The 19,491-nt window shown below is 40.8% G+C and overlaps 2 protein-coding genes across 3 annotated transcripts in view; both read right to left on the minus strand.

Moving 5' to 3' along the window:
• Positions 1-5,297, minus strand: part of adarb1b (adenosine deaminase RNA specific B1b) — a 184,881-nt gene extending 179,584 nt beyond the window's left edge. For both annotated transcript variants that reach the window (XM_083776941.1, XM_083776940.1), the window contains exon 1: positions 5,095-5,297. The gene's annotated coding sequence lies outside the window, so the exon portion shown is untranslated. The remainder of the gene's footprint in view (positions 1-5,094) is intronic.
• A 9,904-nt stretch (positions 5,298-15,201) lies between these two features.
• LOC310866944 (olfactory receptor 51E1-like) lies at positions 15,202-16,134 on the minus strand (the record flags this gene model as incomplete). The annotated part of the gene is made up of 1 exon (XM_083776739.1): positions 15,202-16,134. The coding sequence occupies one exon, from the start codon at positions 16,132-16,134 to the stop codon at positions 15,202-15,204; it is 933 nt and encodes a 310-aa protein (XP_083632865.1).
• Positions 16,135-19,491: the final 3,357 nt, after the last annotated feature.

Here is a 19,491-nt window from a genome sequence, read left to right on the forward strand (position 1 = left end):
CTCCGTCCGTCCGCGTGTCCGTCCGTGTGTCCGTGTGTCCGTGTGTGTGTCCGTGTGTCCGTGTGTCCGTGAACAGCTAATCTCGGCCACCGTTAACCCGGTCGATGCCATATTTTGCACACACACTCCCTGGATGCCAACCATGAACCTCTGCCCCAAACTTTCCAGAACGGCCTGTTATAGCGCCACCAGGAGGCCGCTTTGTGCAAAACAAGTTTTTGCACAGTACACCTACAGATTTTGTCCAAACATCACGCAAATTGGTACACAGTCTCTCTAGAGCCATTCAACGAAACCGGACTTTCAGATTTATCAGACTCCATCCTGATTGGTTAAGATTGGCTTCCAAAGTTCACAGGAGTGCTCAGTTTCAAACAAAATGCTGCAAATCATGAACACATCGCGTGATTTCCGTGAAATTGTGCACCCACATTCCCACTAGGCCGAGGACGAAATGCCACATGAACAATTTCAACTCAGCCTCAAGGTGGCGCTATAACTGGCCGAAAAGTGTTTTTACCTCTAACTGCACGGATCTGTGGATAACCTGGTGGAGACCTGTGCCCGGAAGGGCACTTTTTCTAGTTCATGGTGCATTCTACTTCCGACGCCCACACTTTTCTTCTGAAAGGGACGTAATAGAACTACAAAATGAAGTCATTCCAAGCTTCGGAAGGGTGGTCCCAGAACTTTTCCTAGGAACCTGTGCACCGTCCAACCATGACTCGCCGAACTATAGTTCGGGGAGCCTTTCCGAACCGGAGATTTTCAGAATATGTATTGCACTTTAGGCACATCAAAGTTACAGCAGGTGGTTCTGCTGATACAGTATCCAAGCATACACTGTCTGGGAATGGGCACACCACGTCCCTTACCGCTTTGTTCAGATCATTATATATGTGCACCACACCATAGATAACTTAGAGAGAGCTTGAGAGAGAGCTTTAGGTTCCAGTGTTTCTGCACAGAATATAATTACATTTAAATTATCAATGAATCCATTGACTGCACAACAAACCAAAGGTTTTGCACTGGACCATAAATTGAACTTGCCTAAACCAGCCAGTGGTGGGAAGTTGTATTTATAAGAGGATTCCATAACTAAAATACATATTGCTAAAAAGTTTAAATAACAGCACTGACAGTTTAGCTACAGTACATTACAATTAGCAATATATATTCTGCAAATTCGAATCCGAATTATCTTCTATATTTTAGCTAATATTACATCCAATGTATTGTATAAAACCGTCAGTTTGGTTGACCATTACAGCGCTAATAATAATCAAGGTTAATTTCTTTGTTTAAAAATGTGTTTAACCCAAATCCGGGGCGGGAACCCCTTTTGGTGTTAGCATTATGTTATGCTTTAGCTATTGAAAAATAGCAGATCTACAAGCTTGTAGGTCTGCTATTTTTGAAAAATCGAAGAACGACTGACATAGAAACACAGCTTTTTCAGAAAACTGTCAGGATGTAGAAGACATTTTTAGAATCTGATCTCAGGTCAAAATGGGTTAAGTTACAAGTATCAACAGCTGATATCTGCATCAGGGTATATGTGAAAGTGATGGCTAGGACCGCTCCCTGCTGTGATCAGGCACTACAGGGTTAACAGAGGTCCATGTCTCTCCTTGTGTTGACAGCCAGCAGCAATGTATTAAGCTCAGCAGTAGCAGCAGCCAGCAAGCATCCTCGACTTCTGCTGATACATGGCACCGGTGGTGGAAAAGGTACTCACAATTTGTACTATAGTAAAGTAAAAGCACCACGGCGGCATTGGCTCAGGGGTAGTGGCTCAGGGGTAGTGGCTCAGGGGCATTGGCTCAGGGGTAGTGGCTCAAGGGTTGTGGCTCAGGGGCATTGGCTCAGGGGTAGTGGCTTAAGGGTTGTGGCTCAGGGGTAGTGGCCCAGGGGTAGTGGCTCAAGGGTAGTGGCTCAAGGGTTGTGGCTCAGGGGTAGTGGCTCAGGGGTAGTGGCTCAGGGGTAGTGGCTCAGGGGTAGTGGCTCAGGGGTAGTGGCCCAGGGGTAGTGGCTCAAGGGTAGTGGCTCAAGGGTTGTGGCTCAGGGGTAGTGGCTCAGGGGTAGTGGCTCAGGGGTAGTGGCTCAGGGGTAGTGGCTCAGGGGTAGTGGCTCAAGGGTTGTGGCTCAGGGGCATTGGCTCAGGGGTAGTGGCTCAGGGGTAGTGGCTCAAGGGCTGTGGCTCAGGGGTAGTGGCCCAGGGGTAGTGGCTCAGGGGTAGTGGCTTTAGTGGCTCAGGGGTAGTGGCTCAGGGGTAGTGGCTCAAGGGTTGTGGCTCAGGGGTAGTGGCTTTAGTGGCTCAGGGGTAGTGGCTCAGGGGTAGTGGCTCAGGGGTAGTGGCTCAGGGGTAGTGGCTCAGGGGTAGTGGCTCAAGGGTTGTGGCTCAGGGGTAGTGGCTTTAGTGGCTCAGGGGTAGTGGCTCAGGGGTAGTGGCTCAGGGGTAGTGGCTCAAGGGTTGTGGCTCAGGGGCATTGGCTCAGGGGCATTGGCTCAGGGGTAGTGGCTCAAGGGTTGTGGCTCAGGGGTAGTGGCCCAGGGGTAGTGGCTCAGGGGTAGTGGCTTTAGTGGCTCAGGGGTAGTGGCTCAGGGGTAGTGGCTCAGGGGTAGTGGCTCTGAGGCAGTGGCCGGTAGATCGGCCGGAAGGGAACGCAAGGTTCCCAGTTTGATCCCGGGTTCCTCCAGAGTTAGTCTCAAAATGTCCTTGACAAGACTCTGAACCCCTAATTGCTCCCGATGAGCAGGTAGGTATGCATGGTTTCCTGTCTCATTAAGTTTTCAGATGTATAAAAAACATTTTGCAAAAAGGCTGATCTACAAGATCACAATGCGTCGCATCACGAAATTGGAAATACTCAAGTAAAGTACATATAACTCAAAAGTGAATGTACTTAGTTACTTTCCACCACTCTAAACAGAGAAAAAGCACACGGCAGCAGAGGAGACTAGCGTAGATTTCTATGAACACAGATACAAGACCGATTTGGCAAGGTTTGTCCTTGGTGGTCATTCTGTGATGCTCTCTATTCTCTAAAGCCTGTCACCTCAGTAACTAGAGCAACGTTGCAGCACTGTTATGAAATAAAGCACAGAGCTAGTGTATTGCTTTATCATGGTGCTTTATCATGGCTTTATCATGGTGTCGTCCACAGTAACAGTTTTTGTATTGACTTGTGCTTTGGTTTGAAATTCTGCATCTACTGTTGATCAATCAATCAATCAGAGCTGGTTCTTTCAGCATATAGCATAACTAATTGGTGATACAACTTTGAACATGGAGCAAGATCATCCCGTGATGACGCTAATAAGCCTTAATGTTCAACTGTATTTGCTAAGGATGCCATTGCCTGCAGGTTGTTTTGTTTACTGTTCCACTATGGGATTGTTAGAAAAGGGAATATACGCATACGCACTCCCTTGAGTAGTTTCTTATGAACTTATTTAAAACTACAGCGGTGCCTGTTAGGCACTGGCCTACTTGGAACGATGCAAGTTGTAAATGCATGCCTCACCCAGTTATTATGTCTGTGTCCGTTTTATGCCCATATATGAAGTTCTTTGTCAGGCATGCCTGAATATGGAGTCTATGCAGATGTCAGGTGTGACCAAATGGCTAATTTGAGCCCTGTCCAGAGCCTGGGCAGAGGCCTTTTGTGGCGATTCTGGACAACCAGAGTGATCAAGTGAGAGCAATTTGCTAATTGGGTATTGGGCCCTGTCCAGAGCCTGGGCAGGGGCCTTTTTGGTGGTTCTGGACAACGGACCGACCGACTCAAGGCCGGGCACTGCACTCCCTGTGGTGGTGTGGAACGTGTGTGTCGAATTTGGTCGGTGGGGCGAACGGTTCTCGAGTTACCTGAATTACAGATGTACAGAGACATGGTGCATTTAGATAGCTAGATGGGATTGTGTCAATTCATCAAACAGGCCATATACATTTTAAAATATTGCTTCCAAAGGATTGTTGTCATTGTGACAATTAAATTAAATACATTGAGCGAGATTATTTCATAAAATGAAAACATATTCCACTAGTAATTATGTGTCCAAGTTAGAACTTTAAAAGGGTAAATCACAAGGGTTAAGAAGTTAGAACTGCATGGCTTCTATAGCTTGATAATAATGAGATGATGATGATGATCATAATCACATGTTTATTGGACTGTCCTCGATAGCAATAGCATAGGCTTATCATGTATTTTTAAACATTTCATGCGGGTAAAACAGTCACCGTTCCCCCCACTGATTTCATTTTCAACTCAACACAAATACATCATTAAATGTTGCATTTTGAGCATACATAGTAAAATCATCAATGTTAGTGTATCCATTAGTATTGTAATGTGTAACCGAGTGCACTGTACACTGCACACAAATCGACAAATGTACGTACGAACAGTGCACTGTGGATCATTGCACCGTGCATATCATAACCTCACCGATAGGCCGGATAGGGCCAGCCATCTCCATCCTCGCATGGAGCCTAATGACTGTGCACAGCAGTCATTGTAAGGCATTAACAATATTTAATCCGATTACCATATGAAAATGAATGTAACGCATTGATTTACATCGTTATCGACACCATACTCCTCCCACAGCTGATAACATTGGCCTCAGGTTGTCGCTGCCTGCCCGTTTGCCGTGTGTTCATGTCCTGATCATCAATGTGACAATAATGTCGTTCCATCTATAAACATGATGCGCTCCGCGGTCTCCCCAGGCAGACAGACCTCCGCAACACTAGCAGGTTGACATTATAGCAGCCATAAACCCCAATAGTCATGTTGCGTCTATGCGAGACAATTCAGCACCGCGTACATTAATATACACAGACTCACAGAGGCCAAAGTCAATGTTGTGCATTAACGTTATATCCAGCATGTATAATAATTCTCTGACAACAGAAGCGTCATGTCTGGGATTACATAAAAACACACACACACACACACACACACACACACACACCCGGAACACAGGCAATGTATCCCCGTTGTTTGCTTTTTTGTGTTTTGTTTTTACCGCACGCTTTTACACAACAACAAAAAACTGTTAACAGTCTATGTATATACTCACGTTTTGTGGTACGTAGAGAGAGTGAGGCGCCCCCGAGAAGCTTTAAAAACGTCTGTACGGTTAAACATCAAGCAAGGCACAGTCGTCTCTTGTCCTCTGTCTGTCGGGTCGCTGCTGCTGGCATCGGCGGTGAAAAATGAATAGAGCTGACGGAGGGAAGCAGCACAGGGAGCTGGAGCCTCGAGGAGCCGCATGTACTGCAGTGCACTGTCTGCACAGTCTATGCTACTGGACCACACCAAGTCTCGCGGTACGTGTCGCTCGGGTCGTGAGCGCGAAAACGTGGAAGAGGACGTCGCCGTGTGTTTTTTTATTGGAGGATTTGGAGTTCCATCGACGTGCTTTCCCATTGCAGGGAGGGCCGTTTGCTCACATTGTGATTGGCTAGTTGGTTGTCAGGCAACACGATATCCCCTCCCCCCTATAGGCTATGAAATTGTAGGCTACTACTATACTACTACTACTACTACTACGAATATCGTGGCTATAGGTATATATTATTAGTAGGCCCTATGTATATTTGTAAAATACATAGGCTATTTTTTTGTTTCGCATAGCTTGGCTCACAGGCAGCTATACTGTACTTCTTCAAGATGGAAATGATCCTATAGGCGAGTAGACGTCTAAACAAAGAGGCTGCTTGTGTGACTTGTGTCATTATTACAGTTGCTGTCTTGAAAGTTTTGGACAGCACCAGCCGTTGCCTGACAACTATCTAGCCAATCACAATGCTTCTTTGCTTCTGGGTTATGGGATCTCTAGACCTCTGTGGCAGGCATGGATTGATGGACCGTTGTCTCACCTTGGACATGTGACGTGTGATATCATCCAACCCGTAACCCGTTGATTTAAAATTTGTATCCAGAATGCATTTTAGTGACTACTTTTTGTCCCTACCAGGCAGATGGCATAGGGATCGAGAGTATGTTTTGCACCATCCCTGTCCATCTGTCACCGTGTACAGATAATCTCCGGCACTGTTGGCCCGGTCCAGGGGCGCAATTAGGTGGGGGATGGGTGACAAGTCGTCGTCCCCCCCCCCCCCCCCTTCCAGCGTCACATTTGTCCCTAAGGGGATAGGGGGACGGATGTAAAACCATGATGTAAATAAAAAGCCTTGTGATAGACGGCAGCCGCGGCAGCAGCGTTTATTTAATAAATATATATCATCCCGTGGTGCGCCCAGAGCAGTGTTGCGCCGCTTGCGTCTTCTTCTTGTACGTGGGTGACCTGTCTATTTGGCAGCCCGTTATCGCCACCTAGCGACAGTATAGCATAATAGAACATTATATCATAACGTGTGCGTTCTCGTGTAAAGGGTAAGAAAAAATGAGAATGCAACGGGACTTTGACGTGTTATATGGAGATGGTCACCGTCTAAAAGAGGCCTTAGTGTGTTGCACACTGGATACACGTCCGGCTAAAATAATTTGCGTCAATGCAAGCGAGCTAAAATGAAGCCATCCTTGCTCTAGAATGCGCCAATGTTCCAATCGGGATCACTGGATAATCAGCAAAGACCTCCGAACATCGCACATTTTATCAGAACGTAGAGCTCCGTAGATTTAGAGTTATTCAGCTTTTTAGTCCGGCAGTATACAAGAAGTGAACGGCACTGCAGATGTAGGAACACTGAAGAAGAAAAGGCCAAAAAAGAAATCAGCGATCCGGTTTGATATCAATAATAAAGCTTAGGGGTTTCTGGTTGGATTCTAATTGGCGGAACGTTCCGTCACAAGCAGTTCATTTGTTACCATTGCCCTATTGCCTATTATAGTGCCACCAGAGGCACATTTTGGCCAAAACAAAAGAAAAGAAAAAAGCATCACAAATATTCCTGACCTGGTGGAGACCTGTGCTCCGAGCACTTTATCTAGTTTTAAAGTGTAACTGGGTCAGAGTGACAAAACAAATTCACGGAACACAGCGATTTAGGCTGGAACCCAGGCTACATTTTTGGGAGGTCACGACTTCCAATTTTCTTAAAAATAAAAAATAAAAAATAGGCTATATCAAAACTTTAAAAACAAAAAAAAAGTCCCCCCCAAAAAATCTAAGAGATTCCATAAATAAGAATAATTTAGAAGTAGTGAAAAACGTCAATCTACAAACTCACATTGCGGCGTGAAGCGACACGTTGTGGGCTTGCAGATCTGCCATTTCCAGTTTGGGATAATGTGAATCGGTATATGTGAATATATTAATACAATATAACTAGCAGTCACACAATATAGCACTTTGTTGAGGGGCACTAGCCCCTCCTATATTCAGCTTTAGTGCAGATTTCTGTCCTAACACAAACATTAAATGCCATTGACAATGAACAGAGCATTTACATCATATGTGTCTGAGCAAATCGTTTATTGTGTCCTAACACAAACATTAAATGCCATTGACAATGAATGGAGAATTTACGTCATATGTAGACAAGCAAATCTGCTATTTTCTCTTAACACAAACATTAAGTGCCATTGACAATGAATAGAGAATGTATGTGTTATGTAGACAAGCAAATCGGCTATTTTTGTCCTACACAAATTCCCCATTTACAATGAATGGAGAATGTAAACTATGTCAGTATTTTTGTTTAATTCCCATTGTCAATGAATGGAGAATTTACTTCATATGTGTGTGTCTGAGCAAATGGACACGTTACGTCATGATGATGTACAATGATAAGAGCACCCCCCACTTCACACGGGTGTGATTTTATTGTTATACTAGTGGCTGGAGCAGGTTCTCTCCACAGCCCACTCTTCCATTGTGAAATTTAGACCCTGCTGGTATCAAGTTGAGATTCCATCTCGGAAGACTGGTAGAAAAATTGGCCTCTCAGGCTCAACATGTCATGTGGCAGGGCTCTGTGCTGTGGAACACACCCCTCGTAGGACATAAACTTACTTAAAGGACCAATTTACAGTCTATTTACTCCATTCAGAATGGATGTGAATGTATTGATACTTTGTGAACGGTCAAATACTTATCATACTCGCCTCTCACGTGAGAGAGGCTCGGAGTAGAGTCGTTGCTTCTTCACCTGGAAAGAAGGCAGCTTAGGTGGTTCGGTCTGGTTAGGATGCCTCTCGAACGTCTCCCTGTAGAGATGTCCTCGATTCATGCCCCACTGGGAGGAGACCCCGGGGCAGACCAAGGATGAGATGGAGGGATTACATCGACTCACTGGCATTTTAATGCCTCAGCATCCCCCAGGAAATGTTGCTCTGGAGAGGGAAGTCTGGAGCTCTCTGGTGGAGCTGTTGTGGGCCGACTACGGAGAGGTTGAAGATGGATGGACGATGGATGGATGGGGAAAACTATGACAAGCATTGCTTGTCTTTAGTCAATTCAATTCAAAGGAGCTTTCTTTTTAAGATTTGTTTTTGGCTTTTGTACTTTTATTGATAGTTACAGTGAAGACGGACAGGAAAGAGGGAGAGAGAGAAGGGGAGAGACATGCAGCAAAGGTCGTCATGAATGGGACTCAAACATGCAACTTGCTGTCAGGCCAGAGTGTATATGTGGCATGCGCCTGGACCACTAGGCCAGCGAGTACCCCAATTCAAAGAAGATTTATTGGCATGAGAAAACATACGTTTACATTGCCAAAGCAGTGTCAAAATATAATAATAACTGTTGAAAATGGAGAAAGTTTATACAGTTCGAGGGGGTAAAGTATTGTGTAAACAGAGCTATGTCACATTGAGTCGTTATATACATGTTACAGTTTATGAAGCTTTTTGAAACAAATTTTTTGCAGTCACTTTGGGACAAATAGCAGCATGGTTTTCCCAAAACTATTTCAATATTATACAAAAAAGACATGTGCAGTAGGTCTAGCGATCTATTCCGTACAGATATGAATCCTTAGGGTGGTTGTATTCAATTGGCTAACGCTTCTTTTATCGCAACAGTTCACAAATATTACTTGTGAAGGCTTTCCTATGTTTTGGGTTGTCTTCCAGTCTCTTTCAGCTTTCAGGTATGTCAGAATAGCTTTCTTTTTGTTTTCTTAGAATCGTCCAGAAATGGCTTGTCATAGCCTTGTTGGACACTAGAGGGTGATATATTACAAACAAAGGATCATGGAGTCTTGACACTCAACCATCATCTGGAATACTATACTACTTTTTGAGCGTGGCCCTGCTGGGAAAAGTGGTGGCTGTTGCATTTTACTCCAAGGCTTTAATAAGATATCACACCAGTGTATTTAAATAAATGAAACATGCTTTTATTTGTATTTGTTAAGCAGTTGTCAGATCACATTTGTGTGAAAGACATAACTAATGACACGAGCAAAAAAGTATGGTTATCAATTTCATACTACATCGTATATTCATGGGCTATGAATAACGAAATGCTGCTGCATTATGTTGTATTTTGAATTTCCCTTCTGAGGATCAATAAAGGTGTACATTATTTTATCTTATAATTGTCTTGGAATATACTTTATCCTTGACTGGTAACTCAGTATCTCACAATTTAGCCTAATTTGTATTTTCATTTTGATGGTGAATTATTCTAGTATATCCCAAGGGTAGAGCTGTGATGTGATCTGAAAACTTAACATGATGGGAATGTAGATCTAAAAATTCCCACAATGTAAAAAAAGAAAAGAAAAAAAAAGCACATTTAATAGGTCATTTGGAGACAAAAATATCTTGTGTTTTATAATTAGGCTATTACTTGTACGGTCTATGTAAATATTTTGGTATTGATTGAAAAACCCTGCATTTGTAATTCATCCAAATAGTCTGTAAAACTACTGTCATTTGTAACAAACCAAATCGGCATTTGTATCAAACCAAACCGCTCTATCCATCCAGTGCAGCTACAGCAGGGGCGTCCACACTTTTTTTACTTGAGAGCTACTTTCAACAAGATTGAATTATTGATTATGTTTGTAAGCAGCCGTGGGGTAAGCATGCTAATGTACCTACAGGAATATGAACCCCGGCAGGGTGAAGCAGGAATGACAAAAGCATTACATTATGTCCTATTTGAAAATGCCAATTTGACATTTAAAAATTAGAAAATGTTCATGTTCAAGAAATTTTTCAGACATAATTACAGCTTTACTGCACCGTCTATGCACATCATTCTGCTCACTTATAGTATATTGTCCTTATTTTATGTACACACATAATATCCTAGCTGCTTCAGTCCTGCACATAGGGTCCTGTACCATAAACATTGGATTTGTCATAATGCTCTGCCTGCATCTTGTGCGTCAGGCCCTCTTGTGCTATATAATGTACGTACTTTCTTAAAAATCATGTTGTCTCATTTGTTAACTTCTGTATGTTAACTTCAAATCAAACTTTGACCTCAGCAAATACAAAATGTCAATTTGTTAAATTAATAACTAATCAGCACATTTTAAGCAATGGTTTGCAATTATAAGATGTGCAGCCAGCATAACTGTACATATAAAGATACACAAGATGATAGCTGTACATATAAAGATATACATACATATTTCAGAGAGGTTAATGTTATAGACATACATTTTTCAAAGCCCTTTTTAACTATTGATTTTAATAAAACATTCTGATAATAATTGCCATTTGATAAAACTAAAACAAAACTATAGGATTTACCAGGCTTTAATCTTTTAGACAACTGACTAAATTGACAGTTGGAGCCACTGTCCTCCGCTTACAAGTCTTATTCACCCCTTTCACATCTTAATTTTTTAGCATGGACAATTCTCAGAATTCCTATTCGAATTTTGGTCAATTTAAACCCATATATAAGCGGATTCAGAATTGGGGGAATAATGAGAAATTCAATTGCCAGGAGAAAAACACCAAGAGGAAGATTCTGGATCTTGTCATGACCGTGTGGTACAGAGGTCGACAGATGCCATCAAAGCTAGAATCGACAAGTCACAACAAGCCGCAGAGTGTATTACATAACCCTGTAACAAGCATCCAGCATTAGAGATGACATGAGGAGACAGTAGGTCAGAGAGGAATTTGGGATAAAAGCCTGCAGTCCCATAAAGTCCACTAATAAACAGATTACACAGGAAGATGAGCATGGGTTCATGCAGGCTTTTGTCCATAATAATGATTACAACAATCGCAACATTTCCCAACAAAATGAGCAAGTACACCAACAATGTTAGACAGAAGAGAATACCTCTTTGTTGTGTGTGATTCAACCCTGAAAGAGTAAACACTGTTACACTTGAAAAGTTATTCATATTGACAGCAGTTCTGGGGGTCAGGGGGCCCGGGGTCAAACTGTCTACTTTCCAATATAACATGGTAAATTATGTGACTCTACTGGCTCGCAGACTGATACTGTTGAATTGGAAACGAGCACAGGTTCCCACTCACACTACACTTATGAAAGATGTTATGCACTACTTGCAATTGGAAAAGATAAAGTTTGAATTGAGAGGGAGTGAAGATAGATTTTACCAGACATGGCAACCCTTCATTGATCATTTCAATAGAGCACCGAAGTCCTGACGTAACTCGCTCATCCCGACCATTCCCCTGGTTCGCGGAAGTGATTTCTCTATGGAGAATAACATGGGGTGATCTTAATATCGTCTACTATAAGCGTTGTGGTCCAAACATAAACAAGCTGTCTCGGCGTTATTGTCAGGGAGGTGTCTCTGTATCGTTTGCAACAGTCAGTCACTCATATATGATACAGTCTGCTTCTAGCGAAAATGTAACTAATTCAGTAGCAGTAACATTAGCGTTTTCTCTCAGTCAGTTGATTCTTCATATCCATATGAGTGAAGCGGCCGGGGTGACATGTTTATTTTTCAAACACAGTTGTTATATGAGGCGATGTCAAATCGCCTCAATGGGGATTACAATGCAACTAAACAAATACATGAACCTGGGGACTGACGCCCTCTACTGAAAGTGACGTCAGACTTCGGTGCTCTATAGGTGCACGCTAACCCCTCCTACACAATAGATAACATAATAGAAAATTGGAAAGAAAAGAAAAGAAAAAAAACTGAGTATTTTTTTTTTTCTTTATTTTTTTTTCTCATTTAAAAAGAAATGTCTGTAATTCAGTTAATTTACAACAACGTGTTGGGAAAGTTTGAGAGCAAGAGTGTCTGTCCTGTTGTCTTTGTTTTGTTTGTCTGTTCACATTTGTCATTGTTTAACTGTTTTTTGTTTTTTCGTGTTTATCACATTTATATATCTTTTTTATTATGTATTGTATGTGGAATTTACATTACCTGTCATTATCTTTCATTTTATATAACTGAATAACTCATTATCATTGTCAATGATATTCTGAAGTTTTCATATACAAAAAATGCCTAATAAAAACAGTATTAAAAAAAAGAAAAGTTATTCATATTTACCTAATAGTGAATGCAATTCCAAAATATGCTTTTGAATCATCAACTCATACCACACACATTTACACCACAGCTACCACAAGTTGTGTAGAGCATTCTTTGCTCATCTTTATCTATATTTATATCCAACGTATATTTGACTACTACTTCAGCAATTGGGATTAAAATTCTCTTTAGGGGATTGGGTAAAGTGAGCTACCTCAGGATTACAAAAACAATATGCGAAAACAATTTTAGGTTGATCTGTACATTACAGCAGCAATGTCATGTTTTGAATCATATAGTTTACTATACTGCAATGTCATGTTTTGAATCATATAGTTTACTATACTTACATAGTGAACTACAGTATATGAGCCAAAATGGTGTTTTTTACCATGTGAAGTGATTTTATATACTGTATATATTGATACCTGTAGGTTCACATTTTAGATTGGAAACCTATGGTATGGTCTTTTTTACATGACCGGTAGATCAGCTTACCCAACACTGGGAGTAAATTGTGCCAAAAGGAACAATTCTTTCAGTGATCAATAATCTGTGAACTGTGACTAACACGTCCACGTGCGATCATCAACTGAGTCGGTGACTCTGATGAATCAAAACGTTAGTCATCTATCTGTATACTTATAGCAACTAAAAGGCATTTAATCTGCCAAGATGATCCAGTGCTTTATTCCTTTTATCCTGCTCTGTGATTCATTGGACCTGCCATTAACTTCGTGTTGACGTGCTGTTGTACTAGGCCTACTTACTTTTTATAGAAATAATATCTTTGAAATGGGTGCTATGCTGACGGGTATACGGATGTTCCCGATCCGATCATTTGATTTTGAGTAGGGTTGTCCCGATCAGATCACGTGATCGGAAATCGGGGCCGATCACATCATTTTCAAATGATCAGAATCGAATCAGTATCAAGATTATATATATCATGATATTAGTCTGGATATTGTCTGTGATTTTGGATATTGTACTATTGATATGATGATATGGCATAAACGTGTTCTATAAAAATATAAATATCAGATCAGGAAAAATCGGTATTGTCATTAATACAGTACAGTACAGTATGTACAGTTACTGTACACACATTCGCACCTGGCATCTACCAAGTACAACCACATCTCTTTGCCACGGAGCTGTTAATGTATGCAATATGATGAACATTTATGTGCCATTCTTAATTCAAATAATTTAATTGACATAAGATAGTATCAACAGGCATGTAGTATCTCGACAAAAGGACAGAGTGCCCCCAGGATGTCAGCTGTTGACAGTTTACCTCTATAATGCAGTTATAATTTTAGAGAGAACAGAAATCTTACTAGTTTTGTATAGTTAAAGATCATAATATCTGGCCCGGGCCGACCTAGCGGTCCGGGCACCTGGGCTGGTGGTCCAGCCTGACAGTGTGTTGCGGGTTTGGGTCCCGATCCCGACGACCTTTGCTGCGTGCCAGACAAAAACTTAAGAAAGAATAATACTCATAATATAATCTAAGGAATATGGTTTTGTTAAGACACAACAGTAGATTAAAAAGAACACGTGTTTAGCCTTTTTTTAAATAATATTTATTGTCCATTATGAAAATCTTTCAAAAACTTTTCACATCCAAATTGGACAGCATAACTCACTCAACATTATTCTTATTATCTTCTACTTAATGATTACCCTATGTGTGGACTCTCAGGATGTTGTCAATAAAGCAGGATCAAAAAATAAATGATAATGAACACATCGGAACACATCTGACATCTGGAATGCATGGATGTAGTTGCAGGCAATGGCATGAGTGTTTTACTCCATCCATGGCTTTTGACCTTGCTTTAATGGGTTAAAGTTTAATTATGTTAAGAACACTATTAAACCCTGGGTACAACGTACATTAAAAGGCCTAACCTAATTCACAGTTGCGTGTGTATGTGCGGACACGCACACACACACACACTTGAAATATTTATATCTGCATAATCAGAAGTACAGGAATACCTTGTACATAAACACTGCCAGTGCAGTCAGACAATGGGAGAGCAGCCAGTTACAAAGTGCATAGAAGGCAAACATTGCTAAATACAGTATAGTTGACATACTACTTCAGACATAAACACACACACACGCATACTATGGGGCCACACACACACACACACACACACACACACACACACACACACACACACACACACACACACACACACACACACACACACACACACACACACACACACACACACACACACACACACACACACATTCTGTATACTGTACATCCTTATAACCCATTTGAAAACAGCAGTGACCTTGGCTTACATGCAAACACAGCATATTGTACCTCTAGCATGAATGCACCGTTAACAAGAATGAAATTAATTAATCTTAAGAGGTATCAACAAATATACAATATGTTAGCCTGATTTCCAGCCCATAGACCCCGCCCACTCCACTGAGCGCACTGACTCTTTCAAGAGTCTGACAATCAGGCTAACAATGTATAATATTTGACATCTTATTTAGATACCGGCTTTAGATTATTCTAAACAGCATACAACAATTACCAATTGCCAGCAAACAATAGTGCGTTTGAAAATCCCAAATAATTTTAAGATGTTTGTGGATTAAATAAAGAAAGGCTTGTGTTTAATTTATTTTAGGATCTTTCGTGTCCGTGACAAATCTCATGGCTGTCCTGTGCAAGGATCAATTTAACCCAAAAGTTGTTTATAAATCAGACTGAACTTCTCCAATCACGTCATCCTTAAGTGATTGCTTTAAAGTTTAGACCATGTCAACATCTTGAAAATATGTTTCCTAATGTCTGGTAACTTCAAGCCATACACAAGAGGGTTCAAAATAGGAGGTATCACTAAAAATTCCAGTGATAAAAGAATAGCCAAAATTGGATTAAACTCTTCTACGTTATAACGGCTGAGGAGTAGATCACAAAATGCAGTGATGGAATAAATGAAAAATGTAACGGTGTGTGGTAAAACACTTTGCAGAGTTTTGCCCTTGATTTCTGATGAACCTTTCCTAACAACAAGCAGAATTCGCAAGTAAGTATACAAGACAAAAGCCAGGGGCAGAAAAATTGTAGTTGCGGTGACTAACATGCCAATAATGTTGTTAACGAGGGTGGTCACACAGGATAATTTTACAACATTCCAGTTGCCACAGAATACTTTTTGTATCTCATTACCACACAAAGGAAGTCTGATGGTTAAATAAAGACAAGTTGCAATTGTAAAGGCTGGATAGATAAATGCAAAGGCTGTCAACTTTGACACCATCTTGGGTGTAATTTTTTCATGGTAGTATAAAGGCTCACACACAGCAACATACCTATCATAAGCCATAATGCCCAAAATGGTGAACTCATACGAGGCATACGTGTAAATAATGTAGATCTGTGTGAAACAAGCTGGGCGTGATATCAAATTAGTATTAGAGAGAAGATCTATTAAGAATCTGATAAAGAATCCAGAGGAACCATACAGCGAGTTGATGCAAAGACATAAAACAAAAATGTACATGGGTTCATCATGCAGTGATCTCTCTAGTGATATTACCAGTATTATGACAAGATTAGCAATGATAATGATGCAGTACAGCAGGAGGCACAAGACAAAAACGGGGTAGCGGTACTGCCCTATGTTCACAAACATTGTAAGGTTGAAATATAAGGGGAAAGTTATATTTTCCATTTAGCAACAAATGGTGCGTTAGTGTCATGCAGCTTTTGATGAAGATTGGGACAGATATGCAGCATCTTAAGATCACAGAATGCAATAAAAGGGTATCCATGAGAAGCAAAAATAAAAGTAGAACAAGTTTAAATTATCAAAATATTATAAACATTTATATTTATAGTAATATCATTATTATTCAGATGAACATGTACTGCAAGGCTTCGTCTCACCTAGTTGATTGTATTTAACAGCCTGCAGTCGTCAGCAACATTCAGGAGGTCCATACATTGCTATTATAGAGTGTAGCATTGTCGCAATTCCATATTTATGTCATAGGTCTCACACTAGAGAATAAAGAAATGTTCCAGACAGTAATCTTTGGGGTTTGATCACGGTGCCTTCATTGGGTCAGCCCATTCTGGCTTTCATAATTATATACAGACATTGTGTGTGTGTGTGTGTGTGTGTGTGTGTGTGTGTGTGTGTGTGTGTGTGTGTGTGTGTGTTTGTGTGTCCATGCTCATTCCCACTATAGGGCGAGCCGCGAGGAAGAAATGCCACTTAAAGTTTTGCAAATCAGGCTCATAGTTGTGCTAAAACAGACAGATTTGCGTTTTACCTATAATTGCACCGGTATACGTGTAAAACTTTGTATGCACACTCCATAGAGGCCAAGGAAAAACCTTTGCCCTGCATTTTTTACATCTGAAATCACATCTGTGCCACTTTAAAATACTTGATTGGCTATATGATTGACATCTAAAATTAGCATGACGTTTTATATCGATATTAAAAGGTCTTGCTAAAATTATTATTTTTAGAAGCGGTCCAGTTGTTAGGCAATGCTTGCCTCATCCCCGCCCACCCTTTTCCAGATGTCCCGCCCGTTCCACTTCCTGTTTAGTGGTGATCTTTAAACACCGTTTTCTCTGAAACTATGCTGCATCCACACTAATTAAACAGAGCGGCGAGGTTCTGGGCTCATTTCAGATTTTTCGTCGCATTGTGGTTACAATATTAAAGTGTCTGGATAAAGATAGCTTATATTAGCAGGACTTTAATGGTGGAGATTTTGCTTCCTGCTTTTTGGGAAACAAAATAAAATCTCCCTGCATCTGGGCTGGCATTCAAGCGATAGCGCCATGCAGGAGGACTTTAGTAGCACTAAAAGTGTTAAAGGACCACTTCACCACTTTTCAACCTGTCTTCATATACTGTAGTAGGTCCTCACTAATAAATAATAATCATGATAAAATGGCACATTTTTTTTTCTACTCAGTCTGTGTCTCATAGGAGGGCTGTGGGCAGTTCAGAAACCCGTCCACCAGTGACATCATCGTTAGGCAGATTGTTTTTAAACAAGATTCTTTTTTACAAAAATGTTTACATATTTATTATCGTGAGAACGGTGGCTTACATTTTCGCATTGCAACTTTTCAGGACTAGAAAGCCTGCAGTTTCTATTAGCTTGGATTCGCCATTTTATAATGATTATTAGTATTACTGAGGACCATGGGGCAATTGCGACTCGAGAATCCACCATTCCTGAATGAAGTGCCTGGTGCTGGGAGTCTGGTGCAACACACAGGGGCTGGACGTGGTGCATCAATGCGATGTATTTGTGTTTTAGGACTTATTATATGAATATAGGTTCAAAAGTGGTCCTTTAATTAAAGGTAGGGTGAGTTCCCAATGCAGCTACACCCAAGATAGCAATAGACTTGTTTCACAGTGCTATCATCAGTGTTGGATTCATGTTAAGGTGTATTTTCATACAAAAACTAATATGAATACGCACATCACTTTAGTTCAGGTGCTGGGTTGGAAAGTAACATCAGAAAAATAAAAAACCTGCACACTCATCTGCTCTTTTGCACCCTCTACACCAAACATCCTCACTGAAAATAGCCAATCTACAAGCTCACAACACATCACAGTGCAAGGGTTATGTTAAAAAGATTCCTATCATACAAAGATTTGGTGTAACTCTGAGGACTTCCTATGGGTCCCGGACCCCCTGTTGAAGACCCCTATCTAGTCCAATATCAAAATTGCCTAGTGGAAAAAGTACTCAGGTTTTACTTCAGTACAGTAGGCCCTACTGTACTGTACTACCTACGGTACAGTACACATTGTGATTTTGTAGATTTCAAATAACCAAAATGTATATAGGGCTAAAATGGTTAATGTATGTTTAGTAATAACAACAACAACTACAACAACAATAATAATAATAATAAATAAAACTAGTAACAAAAGTTTTCAATTATTGCAGTGGAGTAAAAGTACAACATTAGGATCTGAGATGTAGTGGAGTAGAAGTATTGGAAATTGGAAATACTCAAGTAAAGTACAAATACATCACACTTACAGTAAGTACAGAACTTAAGTAAATGTACTCGGTTACTTTCCACTGTCTAATGGGTGGATGGTGGATGTTACAAACGTAACACGCAACCCTGCCGTTGCTCCGATCCGCACCAAGTTTGGCACCAACACTGGTCAGGTCAGAGATAACCAGACAAAAACTAGACAGTCAAATTATTTAAAATATTATAGGTTAAGGTTATGCAACCTTTTGACAATACATTTAGATGCCTGTAGGCTTTGCAGGGTAGCCTATGAGTGATGTAATGTTATTCTAATACCTGCCATTATTGCCCAATTAAGTGACCAACTGTCCTCCCTGATGCCCGTCTCATGCCATGTCGTCCCCAGTGTGTCTCCTCTACAGGCCACAGGGACCACAATCACATTCAGCCACAACTAATTATGACCCAATGGTTACTGTATGGCTCTTGAGAGGTTCTGCTGAACAAATAACTTTTTGTTATTTTTCCCTATAGTTTGTGCTTTGTTGATCTACGAGCTCAGATTGTGTCACATCACGACACGATGTGCTGCTATTTTTGACACATTTAATTTTACTGTTATTACAGGACTAGCTGTTATCAAGTCCAAAGCTAGTAAAATGGTGCAATATAGACTTTCAATGCCGACGTCTTCTGGTCTGGCGTAAACATCTTGGTATCCTGTTTAATGAGTAGCTCAGGGACGTGATATTGAACTCTCAAGAGTTAAAGAAACACTGAGGATTTTATTGTGAGAGGTTAGTTGTGTTTTGAATAATGATTCCGTAAGTGGTCAACAGGTCATTATTTCTATTATCTATAGACCAATTAAAAACACTTTACCACCCCAGAGGAACGAAGTAACCACAACCAGGGCATGAATAAAAAACAAACACTTTGATCTATGTAAAGGAGGGGAAAAAAGAGAGACTGGGATAAACAAGAATGTTAACTCACACATTTTAAATCTAATGTGGACCTGTGACGTTGAAAGGTGTCACCAACTCCAAACTTCAAAGTG

Source organism: Protomyctophum parallelum (assembly GCF_964188405.1).
Source record: "Protomyctophum parallelum genome assembly, chromosome: 11".
Classification (NCBI taxonomy): domain Eukaryota; kingdom Metazoa; phylum Chordata; class Actinopteri; order Myctophiformes; family Myctophidae; genus Protomyctophum; species Protomyctophum parallelum.